The 22,272-nt window shown below is 47.8% G+C and overlaps 1 protein-coding gene across 1 annotated transcript; it reads right to left on the reverse strand.

Moving 5' to 3' along the window:
- Nucleotides 1–9,050: 9,050 nt before the first annotated feature.
- Nucleotides 9,051–21,361, reverse strand: Sdr9c7 (short chain dehydrogenase/reductase family 9C member 7). Its single transcript, XM_050128045.1, has 4 exons — nucleotides 21,061–21,361; nucleotides 17,704–17,962; nucleotides 16,866–17,029; nucleotides 9,051–10,860 (listed from the first exon to the last, which is right to left on the reverse strand). The coding sequence occupies exons 1-4, from the start codon at nucleotides 21,359–21,361 to the stop codon at nucleotides 10,643–10,645; spliced, it is 942 nt and encodes a 313-aa protein (XP_049984002.1). The 3' UTR covers nucleotides 9,051–10,642.
- Nucleotides 21,362–22,272: the final 911 nt, after the last annotated feature.

The following is a 22,272-nucleotide window of genomic DNA, read 5'->3' on the forward strand; positions in this document are numbered from 1 at the left end:
AGTTTGAAATAACTTATGCCAAAGCTGTCTTGTCCTAAAGCCCTGCAAGCTGGTTGGTGGCCAGATTAAGACTTATAAGAAATAACCATGAGCTTTTCTGTTCTTCATACCTGTGACTGTATGGATCACTCAGGAATGACGTTGAAATCGTCTTTCAAACACACAACAGATTATAGCGGAACATGCCAGAACCCAAATAGAAACCTTCCCCATTGGCAGTCCTAAGACTGAAAAATTGAGCTCACACTTCATCATGACTTCTTTCTTCTCTTGTTTCTATAGAAACAACTCTTGTTGAAGATCTGACTGCTTGAGCCCTACAGTGACCTCCCGTGCCTGCACACAGTACCTGAAATGAGATACGTGACTATAGATTGGGAGACTGCTCTGGCTTCTTTCAGAGAATTTGGTTCAATGCCAGGGAGAGGAATGGGCTTCAGATCAGAAGATGCTGATGTTCAGAAAAATGACACCCTCTACCCTCTCGCCTCTCCCACCCTTCTTCTTTCTACTGTGAGCCACCACAGGAACCACAAGGCCCCTTCTCCAAGCCGGTCCTAGAAGCCAGAACTTCCTTCCTCCTCAGGCCAGCCGTAAAAGTCCCTGGAGTTGACTGAAAAGAGATAAACTCTTAAACTCCACAGGGTCCTTCTTGCCCTGTCTCCAAGAATGAGAGGCTACAAGAAGGGACCAAGAAGAATCTGAACAGATGTGCCTTGCAGGATTTGCCCACCTCAGTCTTCAGTGATACATACACACACATGCACACGTACACATACATGCACACATACACACACATGCACATGCGCACATGCACGCACACATAGACACACATGCACACGTGGGCATGCATGCACACATAGACACATGTACATGCATGCACACATTCACACACACATACATGTATGCACTCACACACACATGGCTGTTTGTGCTTCACTGAACCCAAGCATGGAAATAGGCTCGCTTTGTAAGTCTTTGGGTCTTTAATCTGCAGACTCCATTGCCATGTCTGTTGTTAATTTGTCTTTTGTTATGAGAATGTCTGTCAGCTATAACCCTTATAATAGGCAGACAGGCATCACTTCTTTCTACCCTTACACTGTCTAAAGTCATTTGGCAGCTGATAAAAAATTAAACCACATAAACTAATCGATTTATTAGAAAGCTATTTTAATCATTCTCTATTGAGAACTGAAGTTGGAGAGATGGCTCGGCAGCTAACAGCACTTGCTCCTCTTCTGGAAGAGGCTGAGGTCGGGCTGGTCTACATAGCAAGTTCTAGGCCAGTCTGGGTTACACACTGAGAATCTGCTAAAAAAAAATGAGAGAGAGAGAGAGACAGAGAGACACAGAGAGAGAGAGAGAGACAGAGAGACACAGAGAGAGAGACAGAGAGAGACAGAGACAGAGAGACACAGAGAGAGAGACAGAGAGAGACACAGAGAGAGAGACAGAGAGACACACAGAGAGAGACAGAGAGAGACAGAGAGAGAGAGACAGAGAGACACAGAGAGAGAGAGAATGAACACAGGAATTGCCAGAGAGCTTTAGTGGCTACATTAATGAACCTTATAAAAATAAGTATGATTAGAGACAAAGAGGTGCATTTTATATTGATAACAATATTCAGAAATAGAAAAAGTATAATGTGTATGCCTCTAAAGCTAGAGCCCGAGGTATATAAAGCAAAATGAGCAGGATTACAAGAAAAGAGATGATTCAATAATTACAATGGAAATTTCAATATTCCCCTTTAGAGTTTTAACAGAACTACTAGAAAATGCAAAAGGCTGTAGGAGACTTGAACTACATAGCAAGTTCTAGGCCAGTCTGGGTTACACACTGAGAATCTGCTAAAAAAAAATGAGAGAGAGAGAGACAGAGAGACACACAGAGAGAGACACAGAGAGAGAGAGAGACAGAGAGAGAGACAGAGAGAGATTAACCATCACGACCTAACAGATACTGCTGCCCAACAATGCAAGAATGTGGTTTCCTTTCAAGCATATATAGAACATTTTCTTATATAGCTGATATATGAGGTCCAAAACTAAATCTCAATTATTATTTATTTTTTTCTGAGATAGGGTTTTTCTGTGTAGCCGTGACTGTCCTGGAACTAACTCTGTAGATCAGGCTGGCCTTGAACTCAGAGATTCACCTGCCTCTGCCTCCCAAGTCCTGGAATTAAAGGTGTGCGCCAGCATGCCAGGCTATAAATTTCAATTTTTAAAATATTAAAATTGCATCAACATTGCCCTACAACAATAGAGAAATTAAATTAGTATTCAATACCCATCAACAAAAAAAAATTTGAAAACTCCCCGAGTATTTGGAAGCTAATACCTGTCTGAGCTGTTCTAGCATCAAAAAGAGTCACATTAGGAAGTAAGTCTGAACTTAGCTCATGGCTGTGAGACCTGGGTATAAAGTCCAACACCCGGGTTGGGTGCAGCCTTGTGTGTGCTGTGGGAGGTGGGCGAGAGGACTGGCTGACAACCTGGCTCCAGAAGATGAGGTCCAGTTGCAAAGAGAGACGCTGCCTCAAAGAACAGAGTGAAGAGTGAGAGAGGAAGGCATGATGCCGTCCTCTGACCTCTGTGCATGCTCATACAGCACACCCGCACATCATACACACACACAGACATGCACATCACACACTCACAGACACACAGACATGCACATCACACACATGCACACACACACAGAGACCTGCACATCACACACACACACAGACTTGCACAATCACACACACAGACCTGCACATCACACACACACAGACCTGCACATGCACACACACAGACCTGCACATCACACACACACACACACAGACCTGCACATCACACACACGCACACATACACAGACCTGCACATCACACACAGACCTGCACATCACACATATGCACACACACAGAGACCTGCACATCACACACACACAGTCCTGCACATCACACACATGCATGCACACACACACAGAGACCGGCACATCACACACACACAGACAGACATGTACATCACACACACACAGAGACCTACACATCACACACACACACACACCTGCATATCACACACACATGCGCATGCACATACACACACATACATGCACACATATGGAACTAGGATGGGATTTTGCAGCCTGTTCCATATTCAGCATTATTTCTCAACAGGGAAATGCAAACAACCCAGTGGAGGATGCCATCCCTGCTGACTGCATCCAAAAGACTGAGTGTCCAGTGCTGCTGAGCATGGGGAGAAGTCAGAGCAAACACACACTGCTAGTGCGAACGTAAAAGGCAGCAGCTGCTCTGGAAAATCTGGAAAGTTTCAAGAAGTTAGGGCTACTCCATGACCCAGTTACACAGTTCCTGGGCACCTACTCCGACCTCCTCAGTGCCTTCAGCCACCCTGAACCAATGAGAACAATACTTAAGGGTTAGAGGTAAGAGTGTCAATTTACAGCAGGCTATGCAGTCCTCTGGGTTAGTAACCCTTTTAATTGTTTCCATGACCTGTGAAATTGATACAGTTATTACCCTTGTTTTGCTTGAGAGAAAAAACAAAGCACAGAAGAAAAAAAAAAAAAAAAAAAAACAAAGCACAGAGCAGTTAATACTTTGCCTAAAGTCACAGTGAATGAACAACAGAGGGAGACTTAAACCCTTAACGTTACTCTGGGACTGTAATTTTAGTGTCCTTTGAAAGGCAAACATGGCGGGCGCAATGGGCACGCTCTGCCAGAGCAGCTCCAAGGCCCGGGTTTGGTGTCCTCCTTCCTCATTCCCTTGCACGGCTGCCTCCTGTGGAGGAAGTCCGGGGCCACCACCACTGCCCACAGCTTTTCTTCTAAATTCTCCATCTCACATGCTGGCTGCTGTCAGTGGGCCGAGGACCAAGTGCTCCATGACTTTAGGACAGACAAGGGGAACTGGGGTGTGCGTGTAAGGAAAAGTGTTTTCTCCACATAAACCGAGACCCACTTCTGTGCAGAAGATGCTGACCCTCTTGCTTGGCCTGTGAGTTCCAGCCCCATCCCCACACCCCCGCGCGCGTGTGTGTTTTATGCACATGCGTGTGGAACCCCAAGGTTGATGTTCAACAGCGTCTTCCTTGATTGCTCAGTTGAGACAGTCTCTCACTGAGCCGGGCACCTAATTGACTAGACTTGGGCACTCCTTAAACCACCAGACCCTGAATTTCTTGTAAACAACTTGTTTTCCTCTGCACTGAGCAGCCTGCAGCTGCTCTGAGCATGAGACCCTGGTGGCAGGCTGGTTGGTCGGCAGCTGAAGGATCCCAAGAGCAGGGGCGTGGCCAGAGCCCTATATAAGCTGCCCCTGAGCACAATAAAGTAGGCATTCTTGTCTCAAGGATGTCCCCGTGGCCCTGTCTGTCTGTCTCTGTCTGAATGTTTTTAAATGTTCAGCCTATTTCCCGTAGCGTGTAGCGAGTAGAGCACAGAACGGAACCTCTGTAGTTTTACATGTAGGGAGTTTTGGAGAGCTGTCTGTTTCTGTTCAAACTTGTGTTTAGAGTCAGAGATGCATGCAATCATGTCCAGCTTTTTATGTGGGTATGGAGGATCTGAATCCGGGTCTACACACTTGCCTGGATTGAGCCATCTCCCAACCCCAACTTGATCTCTTCTTTTCCAAAGCTTTTCTATGTGTTACAGTATATGTGTTCTACCGTGGTTTCTTTCTATGTGTTATAGTACATGTGTTCTACTATGGCTTCTTTCTATGTGTTACATACAGTACATGTGTTCTACCACGGCTTCTTTCTATATGTTACAGTACATGTGTTCTACCACGGCTTCTTTCTATATGTTACAGTACATGTGTTCTACCACGGCTTCTTTCTATATGTTACAGTACATGTGTTCTACCACGGCTTCTTTCTATATGTTACAGTACATGTGTTCTACCACGGCTTCTTTCTATATGTTACAGTAAGTGTGTTCTACCACGGCTTCTTTCTATGTGTTACAGTACATGTGTTCTACCATGGCTTCTTGGGGAGACACTGTTGTTCCCACTTCATTGGAAAAGGTACCGACTCACAAGGAACTAATAATTTGTTCAAGAGCACAGAGAATTTTAATACAGATATCTGGATTCCAACTCCCAAATGCCATTGCCACAGCTTGTGTCAGAGCTATGAGCAAAGCCCTGGGATGAGGAGGTAAGACCCATGCATAAAACACTCAGATTAACTGGTGTTGTAACTCACGCCTATAATCACAGCACTTTGGAGGACAAGGAAGGAGGTTTGCCATAGGGTGAGGCCAGCCTGGTCTGGGCTACAGAGTGGGATTCTGTCTCATAAAACACACAGCAGCAGATTGCTAAAATGGTTAGCATGAAATCAAGTCTCTTTCCATAGGACATGGACGTTGTATATAAAGGAAGCTAATTAAACTGTGGTGTGCTGTACAAAGAGCACACAGTTCTGAATAGTCTGTATTGAATAGCTCAGTGGGGCCGCAGGAAGGAGAAGAGCTTCCATCTGCAGAATAAAGCACCACATCCCATGGACTGTGACTAACTGGAATCAGACGTCCTCTTGGATCGAAAAGCAAAGTTCCTTTGCATAAAGTAAGAACAAAACTTGTGGGCAGAGGTTGTAGCTCAATGATAGGGAACTTGTCTAGCATGTGCAAGGGCCAGGGTTCAACACTAAGTATGGGATATGGACCAAATTACTATTTTGATGCCTCTTTCTTATTAGGAACGTTGGTGCCGTCTTCTTGGAGGTCAGTGTTTGGAATAAAGGGGCATCCGGTCTAGGAGAAAACAAACCAGAGTCATGTGTAGTTCCCTCAGGTATACTTCACTGGGCAGCTAGGGTGGTGCTCAGCTTCCTGTCTGTTTTGGTGACATCTGAGGGCACCATCTTCCAGCCAGCAGCTACAATCCTTGCACGTTCAGCTGTCTGTCCAGCAGGTTCCCAGACCTGAGTCATATCTCACCATTAAACTGTCCACGTCTCAGGGGTGGCTCACGCAGTTCCTGCCCTGCCACCTGAGGTGCTTGAGTGCCATGCAGAACTCCTTAGTATAGATCCGCAAATAGGCCCATGAGATGGCTCGCTGGGAAAATGCATTTGCCATCAAGCCTAAGGGTCTGAGTTTAATGTCTGGGACCCACATGGTGGAAGAGAATTGACTCCTGCAAGCTGTCTTTTGACTCCAAGCACGCCCCAGCACAGTGTGTGTGTGTGTGTGTGTGTCTGTGTGTGCAAATATATATTTGAGACAGGGTTTCTCTGTAGTTTTGGTGCCTGTCCTGGAACTAGCTCTTGCAGACCAGGCTGGCCTCGAACTCACAGAGATCCACTTGCCTCTGCCTCCCCAGTGCTGGGATTAAAGGCGTGCGCCACCACCATCCGACTCATAATAAATATTTTTAAAGTCATAAGGATTTTAAAAATCAGATCTTTCCCTTTTCTAGAACAGTTAGAAGAGTCACTAGAGACATGTGTCCCTCTCCTCGTGTTAAGGCCCTCTGACGGGTTGACGGGTTGCCTGTGGAGTCTCAGCTCTTCTGCGTCATTTTATCTTCAGCATCACATCAGAGGTTCCAGCAGGAACATTTTGTTTGCTGTTCTGAGTTTGCAATTAACAGTCTGTATGTGATTGAGCGTAAGAGCAACGGGCTCGTGTTTATAGAGTGTCCTTGTGTAGAACTGCCTCAAAAAGGCTGGCCAGGCAGAGTGGCCACTTTCTGGCACCTGGGCTCTTATTTTTCTTCCCACCTTCTCTTGAGGTTGAGGGACATCTGGGAACTTGCTGAGGTTCCAGGGGTGTATTGTGGGGACAATCATATTCCCCAGGAAAGAAAAGCCCCCGGAAGGGCAGTGGTTGCTGAGGAATGAGCTGAAGAAAAGCTATCAGGAAGTGTCGTGGAAACAGAGGGCCCATCCCTCCCTAGCAGGTGGACAGAGAAGAGATAGAGGGAGTGGTAAAGAGTGGGTTCTAGAACTCAAAGAGGCTTCTCTGTTAATCACTGTAGGGCAACTAATGGCAATGGACCTAGCCTCTTCCTCACGGAAACTAGAATGCTACTGGCATGAGGTGAAACGAAACCTTCTATGCACACAGGTTACTTAGAGAAACGTCTCCTGTGGCAATGTGTATACCCTTTCCTGGGTGGCTCTTCCGGCCTGTCCTGTAGATTGGGACCCAGTATAGTGTGTGACATTCCCCAGGCTCTCACCTGCCTTACACAGGGCACAGCAGCTGCTCACCTGTCTTGCCAGTTCCCAAAGTGCTTCCAGAAACTGCCCCAGAAACGTTAGACATCACCCAGTGACTCCTCGTGTCTTTGGAGAAGGGACAGCTTCATGGAGACATTGGCCTGTCCAGAAGTGACATCACTTGTACTTCATTCTCTAAAGTTCATAATTTCGCTAACAACTTCAGAGTTGGGGCAATAAAAGCCGAGAAAGGGAATTTGTGTCCTGTCAAACATCTTGCCCTAGTGAAGGCTCAATTTAGGTACCTACTTGAGTCAGGGGAAGGGAAAATGGGACAGCAAGGAGCCTGGGAAAGTATATATGAATATCTCAGGCTGTTGTCCAACACAATTTCCTTATAATACAGTGTCTGTGTCATTGGTTTGTGACAGGGTCTCATGTGATCCAAGCTGGCCTCAAACACACTATGTAACAGAGAGTGGCTGTAAACCCCCGATATCCTGGCCTCCACCTTCCCAATGCTGGGATCACGGGCAAGCATGCCACGCTTGACTGAAGCTGCTACGTCTTATGTTTGTTTAATACTCTCAGTATAGCACAGAGGTTTGAATTTTGAACTTTTCCAGGGCGGTAAGCAGTGTGGCCAACTCTCCGACACCCCCATCCTATGACCGAACTACAGTTTATGTCAGCTTGCAGCCTGATCAGGGATGGGGCCAGGACGAGCCCAAGCTACTTTGAGTCAGTGGGATTGGCAGCAGCTTTTCTCTTTCAGGCCACCAGTCAGCACCCAAATCATGACATCGAGACTTATTATTAGTTATAAATGCTCAGCCTTATCTTATGCTTGTTTCTTGCTAGCTCTTTGCTTTTTCAAGACAGGGTTTTTCTCCGTAGCTTTGGAGCTTGTCCTGGCCTCAAACTCATAAAGATCTGCCTGCCCCTGCCTCCTGAGTGCTGGGATTAAAGGCATGAGCCACCACCGCCTGGCAACTAGTTCTTATAACTTAACCTGTTTCTTGTTATGTATGTTTAACCTCGGGGCTTTACCTTCTGTATGTCGTCTCCCTTTTACTACTTTTTGTGTCTGTCTGGTGGCTGCCTGGCTTCTGGTCCCAAGCATGTCCCTCAACTTCTCCCTCTTTCTCTCCATTCTCTTCTCCTCCTACTTATTCTCTCTGCCCACCAGCCCCGCCTATCCCTCCTGCATCTCTATTGGCAGTTCAGCTCTTTATTAGTTCAATCAGGAGCCTTAGGCAGGCAGGATGAAACAAATGTAACACGTCTTTACATCATTAAACAAACGCAGCAGAGACAAATGTAACACATTTTTGCCTAGTTAAAATAATAATCCACAGCAGGGATTCTAAAAGAAACCTCAATGGGGCTCTGAGAAAACACCTTTCTGGAAGGCTGTGAAAGCAAGCTGTCTCCCCTGTGAGTTGGGAGTGAAGAAGCAAAGAGCTACAACCCTTGGCATTCCCGCCTTTGTGCTGTGGGAGTGCAGAGCCGCCGCCCTGGGAGCTGGGTCCTGCTCTCACTGTCTATCACTTAAACCAAGTGGGAGCGGGCTTTCTGTTACTCCTTCCTAGGTTCCTTCTGCTGAACCAGAATCTGGTGCTGGGAATAGTAGGTAACAGACTGTAGCAGATTGTATATATGTCTTCTCCCTTCCCAGGGACGGGAATGCTAATTCCTAGAACCTGCGACAGCTGCCTGACTTGGGAGGGGTTTGCAGAGACAACTAAAGTCACATTTATCTCCAACCTCACCCAGCTGTTGATGAGACGCAAAGACATTTTGATTTTCAAGAATCATATTTGAGCTTTATTGCATAAATAGTCATCAAGAATTTCAACATTTTTATTTATTTATTTAATTAATTGCTATTGTTGGGACTGGTGGCACATGTCTGTAGTCACAGTACTCTGCGAGCAGAGGCAGAAGTCTCGCAAGTTTGAGGGACTATTGAAAGTTATAGCAAGTTCACGTTCAGCCTGAGTCCTAACTGAAAATCTGAGGGCTGGGAATGTAGCTTTAGGGGTAGAGTGCTTGCCTAGAATGCTCAAGTTCTGGGTTTGATATTCAGTATCTCAGAAGAATTTTTCTTTTTAACAGACGTTCATATAACCCAGAAGTTCATGGCTGTTTTTTAAAGTATGTATTATTCAGTTCCATGACATATGTGAAGATGTTACAGTTACTGTCCTACAGCTAGAAAAAGGAACCTGAACAAGAGCTCTGTTTGTTTGGACACTGAGCTGGGGGCCAGTGGGTAAGTTGCTTCCCACTCTGGGCGTGTTTGCTGATTCTCCTGCGGCACTACCAGTGGCTCTCAGGTGCACACAGGTACATCGACTCATCTAGGTCCTCGGTACCAGTTCATAGTCCTAGCCTCTGCTTGGGTCTACTGAATCAGATTGTCTAGCATTAACCTTCATATGTATTTTTTTCCAGGGGTCTGTTTCTTGAGACAGGGTCTTATTTTGTAAACTGCTTGCTCTTGAACTCACAAAAATCCTCCTGTCTCAGCGCCCTCCCCCAAGTGTTAGGATTACAGGCATGAGACATCATGTCCAGCTTCCATATCTTATTTTATGTGTAGCAGTGTTTTGTCTGCATATCACACTATGTGCACGCTTGGTGCTTGTGGAGGTCCGAAGAGGGCCTCAGATGCCCGGAACTGGAATTATGGGAGGTAGTGGGCTACCATGGGAACCCAACGCAGATCCTCTGGTTAGCAAGTTCTGCCTCTCCAGCAGCCATATGGACTCTGAGTGATTATGAGTGTCACCTTGGGAATGATTACATTGTTGCTACTTTCCTATCTTTGTTGTAGCTGTTGTAACAAAATAAAACACAAACTAAACAAAAAAAATCCAAGATCATGATTTCCTCTTCCTCCTCTACCCTCAGATCCTCAGTGCCTGGTAGGTATTAAGCAATCAATAAATACTTGAAACATTAATCAATGGTGATTAAAGAAGTGTGTGTTATATGGATCCCAATCACCTACAGATAGAGAAATGCAAAGGAAAGGAAACGACTTCAAACATTCTCTGGATATGCGCTGGCAGTTCCGACTGCCGTATTACACAGTTTGTATACGCACAAACCCGCGCTTGTGAGGAGAGCTGTGGGGAGGGGCTGAGAGTCTCCCATGGACTAGGTTATCCTGTGGTATTTACAGGGTGGCCACAGCTTGTCCTTCAACAGAAGCCAGCTTTCTTCTCCTTGAGTTTTCCAGGGCCAGGGCCTCTTATACCTGCCTTGGTGAGAGGTGTCTTGGGGCCCATAGGGCAACTCTCTAAATCAGCAGGGGCCACATCAGGAGGCCCCAGCGGAAATGGGGAGACATAAGCCAGCAGTGAGTGTCCCTCTTGTGATCCCACAGTCCTTTGCCCCCTCCTCCACGCACCACTGGCCACCCCTCGAGCTCCCCAGCTCAAACACTGTCTGCTGGCCTCGGCAAGTATCGGCTCAGAATGAAATCTGTCACAGACGTGGGCAATTTCGCCAGGGGGAGATAGAGAAGCTTGACATCCAGGCCAGGGTTGTAGCGGACTCGGGGACTCCTGGAGACAACAGCATGCTCCATGCTGTTGGTGACATCGCTGAGTTTTGGATGTGCCAGCCGCATATAGTTAGCCAACTTTTCAGTATCTGTTTGAGACATTGGGGGTGAAAGGAAGATAGAACAAAAGCCTGTTATTCTTTAATAAAATAATCCCCCACCCTGAATTCCATCTAAGCTCCCTGTCTTGTAGAAATCTTTTTTTTTTTTTTTTTTTTTTTTTTTTTCCGAGACAGGGTTTCTCTGTGGCTTTGGAGCCTGTCCTGGGGAACTAGCTCTGTAGACCAGGCTGGTCTCGAACTCACAGAGATCCGCCTGCTTCTTTAAAGTGTGTCTCCCACACTAGGTACAGTGTCCCTCACCAAACGCCTCTTTACAAGATCATTATATTATCTTATTTCTCTTTATTTTATTTTTTTTTAAGATTTATTTTATTGTGTATACAATGTTCCTCCTGTACACCTCTAGGCCAGAAGAGGGCACCAGACCTCATCACAGATGGTTATGAGCCATCATGTGGTTGCTGGGAATTGAACTCAGGACCTCTGGAAGAACAGCCAGTATGTTTAGCCTCTGATCCATCTCTCCAGCCCCTTATTTCTCTTTCTAAACACTGGAGTTGTGTCCTGAAATCTCACTGTTTTATTAGATGAGCAACAAAAAGAACAAGCCCAGTTCTTCAACAACAAACCACTTAGTAGCTAGCTGTCTGACCTGGAACATATGTTGGGTATCTGCAAAATGGGGGCGATCCCACGGATCACACGGATCCCAGAGCATAGCACAGATGACTGTCATCTTATACCTGAGGGAAAAAAACTAAAGGGAAGGCTTATGTTGGCTCATGGTTTCAGAGGCTGCCCTCCATGGCCAGTTGGTCCAGCTGTTCTGGGCCTGCCAGAGGCCAAGCATCAGGGGGTGCAGGTAAAGCTGCTCCTCATGGTGTCCATGAAGAAGCAAAGGATGGAAGAGAGGTGGAAAGGGAGGAAAGGAAGGATGAAGGAAAGAGGGGACAGGGACAACATACAGTCCCAAAGCCATGCCCCTAAGGACACACCCACTCTTTCACCTTTCACCGAGGGCCAGATAAATCTGCATTATCTGTCATGGCCCAGGAAGTATGAATCACTAATAGATTAACCCTTTGCTTGTTTGTTTTGTTTTGAGGACAAAGTCTCACCCTGTGACCTAAACTGGCCTGGAAACTTACTATATAGCCCATACACACATGGCAATCCTCCTGTCTTAGTCTCTCAAGTACTAGAATCACACCAGTTTTCTCATCTTTCCTGTTGTATGTATGTATGTATGATGCATGTGGTCCTGGGGATTGAGCACAGAGTCCCAGACACACCAGGCAAGTACTCTACCACTGAACAACAGCCCAGCTGGGTTGCCCCATTAATAACATCAGAGCCCTTGTGATACACTCACTCCCCTAAAGCCCCCACTTCTGAATATTGTTGTTTTGGGGACCTAGTCTTTTTTTTTTTGGTTTTTTTCGAGACAGGGTTTCTCTATGGTTTTGGAGCCTATCCTGGAACTAGCTCTTGTAGACCAGGCTGGTCTCTAACTCACAGAGATTTGCCTGCCGAGTGCTGGGATTAAAGGCGTGTGCCACCACCGCCCGGCAGGGACCCAGCCTTTAACCCGTGCCTTCGGAAGATCTTTTTGGCCCAGACCATTCCCGGTTAACAGCAGAGTGGATGATATGGAAGGACAGAGTGGAAAGGTTTATAGTCACAGAAACCTGGAAGTAGTGAAGTATTGGCTGGTGGGTGCCTAGTTACTGCACAACGTTCCGTGTTTTCTACCAAAGCATCTGGGGAATAAAAAGGTATTAAAAATGAGTATTTCTGGGGCTGGAGAGATGGCTCAGTGATTAAGAGCACTGACTGCTCTTCCAGAGGACCCGGATTCAATTCCCAGCACCCACATAGTGACTCACAATTGTCTGTAACTCCGGTTCCAGGGGACTCTACACCCATGGTAAAACACTAATATACATTAAGAAAAAAATAAATAAAATTTAAAAATGGCAATTCTACAAACAGGCGTGGAGACACAGGTGGGTGTCTAAGTAGTTCAAGCCTGTTGGGGCTCATGACATAAGAGGCTGGCAGACCTCTGGCATCTCAGTATGCCCCTTCTCCTGTACTCTGGGACAGAGATAGGTGTGCAGAATAGGGGGTGGGATTCAGACTTCGGAGAGAGTAAAAAGGGCTCCAGAGGACGTGGACTTGAGGGTCAGACTTCCCTAGCAGGGAGTCAAAAGAGGGAAAGAGTAACAATGGTTAAAGCTGGGAACAGAGTAACAAAGTTGTCCTGACTTTGGCCTGCTCTAGGTAGGTACGTCATCCATCATCCATTACCTCAGCGTCAAGATGCTTAGAGATCATTGGTGGAGACTGGCCAATGGCATTCAAGAGTCCTTATGACAGCCTCTAAGGAGTTTCCTGAGAAGAAAACTAGAGAATTTCAGCTACATATTGGGACCTTCCAAAGAGCCATGCTCACTCAAATTAGGCTGTCTTTTTAGAGATGGAGCCCTAGGACACCTCCAACGCTGTACCTGTTGGGGTCTCCCACCAGCAATGCCCGGGGAAGGATAGTGAATGTGAGGGTGTTCTTAGGGTTCTGCACATCTCCTCAAGACCCAGGACCCATGCAAGCCGAGGAGATGATGGAGTCAAGCCAAGGGCGCCTGGCCTTGTCAGGCAGCAAACATCCCCACAGACAGTGAGGTGGAAGGAGGTGTCCAGCCACAAGAGGTGGTACGTTCTTACACGTTTTCTTAAATATTTGTTAGTTCTAATTTTGCATGGGATGGGAAGAGAAGCAGACGTTTCCACACAACTCTTTATTCCCCTAGATGGTGGGGAAGAGCACACAATTTAGATGTGGGCCCTTGAGAAAGAGTTTGCATTCTTGAGACAGCTCTCTAAGAAGTATTCGAGCCCAGGCTTTGCCGCTGTGGCCTTAACACTTGATGTCTGTTCCCTTCACACAGACACTCATTCCGAAGGGCGTGGCTAAAGGAGAATGTTTGCTGGCCTCCCAGCGGGTGAAGATGAGACAAGAAATCCAGTTAATATTCTGTCCCTCCTCAACCCTCCTGACTCCACTTTATCATGCGATCCATCAGCGCTAGACCATTGTGCTCCGTTCTCACGCCTGCTCTGGTGACGCTGAGCCACTTGAACATGGTTCTGCCCCAGACACAGTTAAAAGTAAAGCAGGAAATCTGAAGCCCATCCTGGGATTCAAAGCCAGGGACCTGTGGGATTAGCCCGAGCACCTGGCACTGGATGGTCACCCCTAAACATTCCTCCAGTCTCTCTCAGAGCTTGACCCTGTCTCTGCACTACCAGGACCTGCGACTTCAGCTCTCTGAGTTCCAGCGGAGCCTCCCATCTGGTCCCCTTATCACCCGCAGCTGTTTTGAACTTCTTTAAAAGTCCTCTAGGGCCTCAGGACAAGACCCACGGGTATCTTCAGAGGCTTTCCCACCCTGCCTGCCTCTCTACCCTGTTCATACTGCTGCCAGGTTGGTAGACAGAACTCCACCGAAAGTTTGCCAGGCTCATTCTACGCCAGTTTTGTTCAGTTCTCCTAAAAACCCATAAGAGAATCATACTTAGGTGAGTAGGCCTTCATTTCTGAGAGTTATGCGATCATGCCCTGGAATCGGCTCACATCCAGATCTCCAGGTATTGCTCATGAGCATCTGTGGGAAATGACTAGTATCTTGTCCCTGTCTGCGAGCTCCTATTCACCGAGCAAAACTAAAGGATTCATTATCACCTCTGTGGGCCACTGGTCACAGCAGAACTGGGTCTCTGTAAGCCACTCCAGATTGGCTTTGCGTTCTGTGCTTACCCATTAGAGCGTTATGTTCTGGTGTGAGGGATTTGCTCTCAGATCTCCTCTGCAGAGCTGGAAATGTTTATCTAAAAGCACTTATCATCTGTTCTCGAAAAATCACAGTGTGGAATAATAGGTAATTTAGCCTAGGGCGTTTAGCAATCCAACTCTTACTGTTCTTTAGCACAGTTACTACCCTCCCCCCTCCCCATTGTCTGACAAGTGGCTTTCAGGGAAGTTTGCCTCTCTGCATCTTCCTTCAAGGACCCCTTGGAAACTCCACAGTCTCTGTTTGCATAGGTATTACCCCCTGTGAAGTTTCCAGAGACTGACTAAACCTACATTGCACCCCCAGCCTCAGAGTAGGTCTGTAAATAATTTGGCCCCTTGTTTGCTTAAGAATCCCACAGAAGATTACAGTATTCATTCCCTCTACCACCTAATCCTTCCGACAGCTGCAGATTTCCTTCTGTGGGATCCGTGGGCACAAGACCCAGCCTGAGACAATCAGAGCCAGCCTTATGTTCCTCTGAGCCTGTGACCCCCAGGTCAGGATGAGTTTCTTAACTCTCAGGGAGGTGCTGGACAGGATTCTTAGCTCTGTTTAGAAGCTAGGAAACCAGACCAGACCCTAACCGTAACATTCTGTAGCAATCTGATCAGATTCCAGGTACAATCAGATTGTACCCGGAGAGCACTGTTGCAAGAAATTCCTTTCTACTTAAATGGTTTGGGTAGACTTTCCTTCACTCGGTGCCCCAAGGTTCTATCTGATGTCCTGCCTGAGGACACCCTTCTCCACACAGACTGCTGTTATGTGCAGAATAGAAAGACTAGTTTCTTTAAGGAACGAAATCAACCTTACCAACAGTGAACGAAATCAACCCTAACCAACAGAGAATGAGGCTGTCCCCCACTGGGTTCATCAACATAAACCCAGCCCTCATCCTACATAAACCCGGCTCCTCCTCACACAGCGACTGCTGGCCTAAAACATTCCAGGCATCCAGAGACTTCTCCCCACTTCTGCTTCCTGTCCTGTTGGAACCACCATCCTGTCTCCCCTGGAAGTCTGCAGCCACCAGAGAAAACTTGAGACCACAGAGCAGATGGCTCTGTCTGATGCTCCCTCAGCTGCCCCTCACTGCTCCCTACCTGCTGGGTTCCATAAATGTCCTGTCTCAGAGCCCTCTGAGGCTTATAATTATAGATTCCCTGTCTTCCCTTTCCACAGCTGACTCAACAGAAGCTCTTTTTATACCAGGATCTGAATTCAGGCTCCAAGTCCCTCTTGTCCTTCCTTCATAGCCTTATTACTCTGCAATGACATTTAATCATGATTGTCACTAAATGTGCGCGATATTTATCGTCAGCTACGGGCAGCAAGGGGCAAGTGTGCTATTCTGTCCACCCCAGTGTCTGATGTGCGATAGTCTCGCAGTGAAAGATGTCCCTATTGGAGAGAGCTTTCTCGGTTTTCCTTTCTTGCCTTGCCTCGCTGTGGACATATAATGCCCAGGAAAACTGTCTCTAAGCACTCACTCCTATTCCTGGGCAGTTCAGACCTGCCATGGGCTTGACTGACTTATATTGTTGTAGTTTGGATCTTAAGTGTTCCCCTAAAGACCTATGCGCTATCTTTAAGCTCCGCGTACAGGTGGGAAACTGAGGCGTAAAATGATCCTTCAGGCTGGGAGTGGTGGTGTATTCCCGGGATTACAGAATTTAGAAACAGAAGCAGGAAGGTCCAGAGTTCAAGTCATCCTCAGCAAATAGGAAGTTTTAAGATAGCCTTAGCTACCAGAGACCCTGCCTCAAGAAAACAAAACAAAACAACAAACTTTTAAAAAGAAAACAATGACACCACCATAAAACAAACAAACAAAAAAACAATGTCCTCACTCACAAGCGGCAGACAAAGCCTGGACTCCCAGCAGGAGGTCTGGCTCTCACAAACTCACTCTCTGTCTTTTTCTAGTCTCCTCTCAGTGTGTTTCCACGTGGTGATTCACCTGCGCCGATGTTTGGAGGAGCAGTGCCGGAGCAGACAGCATCTGTCCGCCCGTTCCCACCTTCCCTGCAGCTGTGGCCCTGCGACCTGGATTCTAATCTCAAACTCCAGCATTGTTACTAACTGTATGGATAGTCTCTTGGGCTCTGTCTCATCCTCTGTAAACTGAAATTCAGCCAGTGACCCCCAAACCTCCACAGCTTCCTCTTGGAGACTCACAGACACGGAAATACTCCTCTCCGTAGCTATCCCGGGTCTCCTGCGGCAGCCGATCCCACAGCTTCTTCATTCGTGATTGCAGAGTTTCCTGGCCCAGGATGGATGTCCGGTAGTTCCCTGGCTCAATAATGCTGACCTTCACCCCAAAGAAATGAAGCTCTCGCCTGTGGGATCAAGAGTTGCATTTGGTCTAGCCTCAGGATGTCAGGCATCAGAGACACCTTTGGAGCAACAATGTCCCTCCCAAAACCTGGAGGTGTTCAGCCCACCGCCAGAGCTAATTTCAACACGTCTTTATGCAAATGGCTTTCCTTGAGGCCTCAGCCCTTTCCCAAACTGATCCAGTAGCCTGGAGCAATCTGCATTAGGCAAAACCAACAGGAAATCCATGGAGAATCTAGGCCAAGGTCCAGCCTCCTCCCAAGTTCTTTCCACCCAGCCCTACCCCAGTCACCCCAGTCACCAAGTGACTAAAGGAATAAGGGTATCTGCACAAAGGCCCGCATCTTCTGAGGAGCTTCCAGAGGCACCTCTGCTCCAGGCCTCCCTCTATGTGCTTTATCTTTCTCTCTCTCCTCTTCTCTTCTCTCCTCTCTTCTCTCCTCCCCTTTAACCCCCTCCCTCTCCAATACTGAGACTTAACAGGATTTGCTTCACTCCGGGTCCGCCCATGGGAAGATCCAAGTGATGTCTTCTGTCCTCATTCCACAGGGCTCCCTCCTCCTGACTTCTCCCCTTGGTCCTGTTTGAGAGTCTTCTTCCCAGAACTCCCCTGCCTACACACTGACCAGCTCAGGCTCCGAGACCCCCACCTGGTTTGGTCCCAGGACCCACTCACCTGATGCTATCAGAGAAGGCTTCAACACCAAACTTGGAGACACAGTAGCCACCACCGATGACGGCCACACGCCCACCGGAACTGGACATGTTGACCACCCTGCCCCGGGCTTTCTTGACCATAGGCAGCATGTTCAGGGTGACTTCAATCAGTCCCACCAGGTTCACGTTGATTACTTTCACGAAGTCTTCTTTGGTCAGCCATTCATTGGGGCCACTAGGCAGGCCCACACCAGCGTTGTTCACTAGGGCCCAGAGGCCTGTGGGGAGAGACAAAGGTAGAGAGAACCATACAGGAATCAGCAAGTTCTCTGGAAGAGCTCTGTGGGACACCAGCCAACAGCTCGCTGACCATGGGTGGCTTAGCCGGTGGACAACGCCTAAGGACAGTGGGCAGACACTCAAGGATGGTGTGGCTTAGAGAGCAGGGAGAGCAAACCCAAGGCCAAAGTGTTCGATGTTCCCAGTGGATGCTTTTTATTTCCCTGATTCCTGTGGTCTGCCAACTAAATTGGGCTCTGTACCTACTATAAACAAGACTGTGTGCAGCCAGTGGCCCTGAAGCCATGAGGTATGGGTAAGAGATGCCATTTTCATGCAAATGGGTCATCACTTGGCTTCTCAAACACACATCCTTTTATCTACTCTTCCAAGTTTCCAGCTCTTCATCTCTTTGCCTAGCAAACCTCATTCATTCATTCATTCATTCATTCATTCATTCATTCATCCAGTTTCCACTCTGTGTTGTCACTTAAGTAAAGGAGACATAATATGAACAAGTTGGGATCTTACACCTCCAGAAGCACAGAGACCAGAGAGAAGAGTGAGCTTGGAGTATTTATAGAAAAGTACAGAAGAATACACACTATGGTACTTGTGGCGAAGGGGTGAGGTTCTCTCAGATCAGGAAGGTAGGACTAGAGAAAACCGGTGTGGTCATCTAGCTCTGCGGGGCCTTGGGGTTGAAGAAACCCAAGGCTCAGGTCTGGCTTTGATTCCGACCTTGGACAAGCCCCTTCCCTCCCTGGGCCTCGGGTTCCTGATCAAACAGCACCAGGACAGCTGTTTCCACAAGCCTGCTGGGGGTGGGGCTGTGGGAGAGGTTCTTTCATTTGTTTTATGAGTTGAGCTTTTGAGCAAAATGCTACCAGGGAGGTGATAAAAAGAGTTCAAGCCTCTTCTTTCCCCAGGGACTCCATGAGCCCCAACCTGTGACCCTTCTGTTCTTTTCTCTGGTACAGTCCCATTTTGATTAAGACAAACCTCGAGACCCCTTCCTGAGTGCCATGGTGCACTCCCTCTCCCAAGGGCAGATCTGGATGTGACCATCAGTTCTGACCCTGGCTCTGGAGTCCCCCCTAAGCCATGCCTCTCCCCATCTTATCCCCTCTTCAGGCTGGAGAAGCTCCAGGAGGAGAACTGACTGGCAGGACTCAGAGCCTTCCTAGCTAAGGGACCTCTCTTAGCAGAGGAGAAAAAGAAGCTCGTGGGACGCAAAGATCGTGACATTTGAGTGCTATTGCTCTAGAGGGGGCCACAGACCACCTGAGCCTCTGATAGTGTTTGTTTTCCTATAAAGAATAACTAGAGAATGATCAGAGCAGGGCTCACAGCTCCAGGGCTGTGCTCACAGGAGCCCGTCTATCCTCTGCCTCAGTGTCTTGAGCCCTGGGATGCAGGGGTGCATCGCCTCACCCAGTCCCTAGTGCTTCTTCCACGGAAGATGCTGCCCAAGTGGCACATGAAGAATATCAGTCCTCCAAGGATGTCGCCACCCCAGGAACCTGGGCGTTTGTTAGGGTGCACGGGAAAGGGAGGATTAAGGCTATAGAGGTGGCTAATCAAGTGACATTATCCCAAGGTCACCAGGTAAGGCCACGTAACCACAGGAGACTAAACTGGAAGAAGAAAGCAGGGGCCAGAGAAGCAGAGAAATGAAAAAGCACAGAGAGGACGTGGCTCAAGCTTACTGGAAGAGGGAATGAACCGTGTGCTGAGGAATGTCCGCAGCCTCCGAGGGAGGAGAATCCTGGAAGTGAGTTCTGCTCCAGACCCCCCAAATGAGCCAGCTCTATTGAGACATTGACTAGTGAGAACCTTTTTGGACTATGGGGTAATAAATGCGTGCTGTCTAAGTCACTGCATTTGCATGGATTTGTTGCAGCAACAGGAGACTGCTACACCCAGTGAGTCATGGTCACAAATGGCTGCAGGCTGGGTGCAGGGAACAGGCTGAGGCAGCATGGTGGACAAGACTCACCCTGCTGAATTATTCATTAACTAACTCAGTCGACAAATATTTATCAAGCACCTTTCTGGGTGCCAGATATTGTCCTAGGTGTTAAGGACATGGAGTGAGTGAGGGACATAGGCCCACTCTCAGGAGGCTTTATTCTGGCAGAGGAAACAGATGATAAAGAAAAAAGGGGCCGAAGTATGGCTCAGCAGATAAGAGTGTCTGTCTGAAGCACAAGCCTGGTGACCGGAGTTCAATACCCAGGGTTCACATGGTGAGGGAACTGACTTGCAAAACCTATCCTCTGGCTTCCACACAGTTTGTTCTTACTCTGTTTTCTTTTTCTGTAACTTCTGATCCATAGAACCAATGCCCTCTTTTGGCCTCTTCTCTACACACACACACACACACACACACACACACACACACACCATAATAACAGCATAGTTTTTAAAAAACTGAAATGCAGTATGTACTAACCAGGGCTAAATGCTAGAGCTCTGGGCAGAGGCCTAGCGAGTTTTCAGAAGCAAAAACTTCCCCATCGTCTCCGTTCCTGTAACTAAGCAATCCTGTGTCCACACCCTGTATGCCACGAGTTCACCAGGCAAGAAAGTCCCCATGCATACTTGGTACAGCCCCCAACACAGGTTCATTTCCTAAAGGGAGAAAGCCCCTGCTGGAGGACGTGCAGAAGAAATGGGCCCACCCCACCCGTGGGATTCCACCTCTTGCCCCTTCCTTGCTGCTCCTAGCCTCAGCCCTCCAAGAACTGTGACTGCACATCTATGGGAGCCAATCTGGGACTTCTGAAGTCTCCAAAAGGCACCTCCATCTTTAGAGGTTTGAACATTTGGAACATTCCAGATGCTGCCTCTGTCCTGAACCTCTGAGGGAGAAAATGTCCTCAGGATGTTGCTTCCTCATGTCAGCTGGCCAAACCATAACCATGCCATGATTCCAGATTCAGCCGCACCAGAGGCTCTTGACCTGCTTCCTAGTCATCTCTCCAACTCCATTTGCACATCAGTTCCCAGGAAGAGAGAGAGAGAGAGAGAGAGAGAGAGAGAGAGAGAGAGAGAGAGAGAGAGAGAGAATGTTAAGGAATGCAGTTCACCCCACCTTGCTCGCCCACTTGGTCCCTCACCCACTGGGCTGCGGCCTTGATGCTCTCGGTCTTGGTGACATCTAGGAGGATGGTCTGCAGCTGGTAGGAGGTGTCCTGCTGGAGTTTCTGGGCCCCCTCCTCCGTGAGGCAAGCAGCGAGCACTTTCATGCCCCGGTCAACCAGTTGCCTGGCCAGCAGGTTCCCAAAGCCAGAGTCACAGCCCGTGATGAAGACGTACTTCTCTGAGAGGTTTCGAACCAGATTGCAATTTTTGAACCAGCGGTACATAAAAGAGAGGTCCGTGAGGGCCGCCATTGGAGCCGACGTCCAAGGATGGGCCCAGGAATTGGTAGGATACGCTGGTCCCTAGAACCCAGCAGGCAGCCTGCCAGAGCCCACAGGGAGAGAGAGCTCCGGGACCTGCAATAGACACAGAGCCTCTGGGTGAGCCGCTCTGTAATTTTATAGGTGGATGCCTCAGCACAGCAATTAGCTCAGATGCAAGAAATTCAAGTCCAACCTGAAGCGTGTCATCTCTGTCAAAAGGACTGCCCTGGTGACTGCTTCCACCTCTCTCCTTGACCTTTCAGGAATGGGAACCAAAAATTGAGAAATTCATAGTAGCTTGAGTTCAAGTGCATTCTGGGAAGGGGCGTGAGAGGGCAAAGGGGAGCTTAGCCCCGATCTGAGCTCTCTTAAGGAAACCCCACCCTGCTTTTACCTCCCGTCGAGGGATCAAAACCATCTACAATGCATTCAGGCATGCCAATAAATTTAATTTCTATTATCTGAAAATAAAAAAAGACAAAGTCACTAACACAAAGCAAAAAAAAAGCTGAATTGAGTCGCCAAGTCCCAGGAGAAATGAACTCCAGGGCATCCGCTCTTTGAGACTTTGAATTAATTTAGGTTAGTTTTGTGATAGAGTCTCACTAGTAGCGCTGGCTGGCCTAGCCTAAACTTGCCAAGCTGTGACACCCCTCCTGCTACTACTGGGTGCCACCATGACCATCTCTCTTCTTTGGAGGTGTTGAGGGAGTCTCCATCATGAGAGAGGATAAAACACACAGGGATTTCCCAGGCTGGGTGTGACTCGCTGCTGACTCCAGAGGCTGTGAGGCGTCTCTGTAGCGGAGGGAGGCTGGAGATAGGAGTTTCAACTTTTAAAAAGTAGGAAGACTAAACAGCTGGGTGGGTGGCACATGTTTGTAATCTTAGCACTTGGG

Source organism: Alexandromys fortis, unplaced genomic scaffold (genome assembly GCF_014885135.2).
Source record: "Alexandromys fortis isolate MF-2015 unplaced genomic scaffold, M_Fortis_MF-2015_v1.1 scaffold_263, whole genome shotgun sequence".
NCBI classification, from domain to species: Eukaryota; Metazoa; Chordata; class Mammalia; order Rodentia; family Cricetidae; genus Alexandromys; species Alexandromys fortis.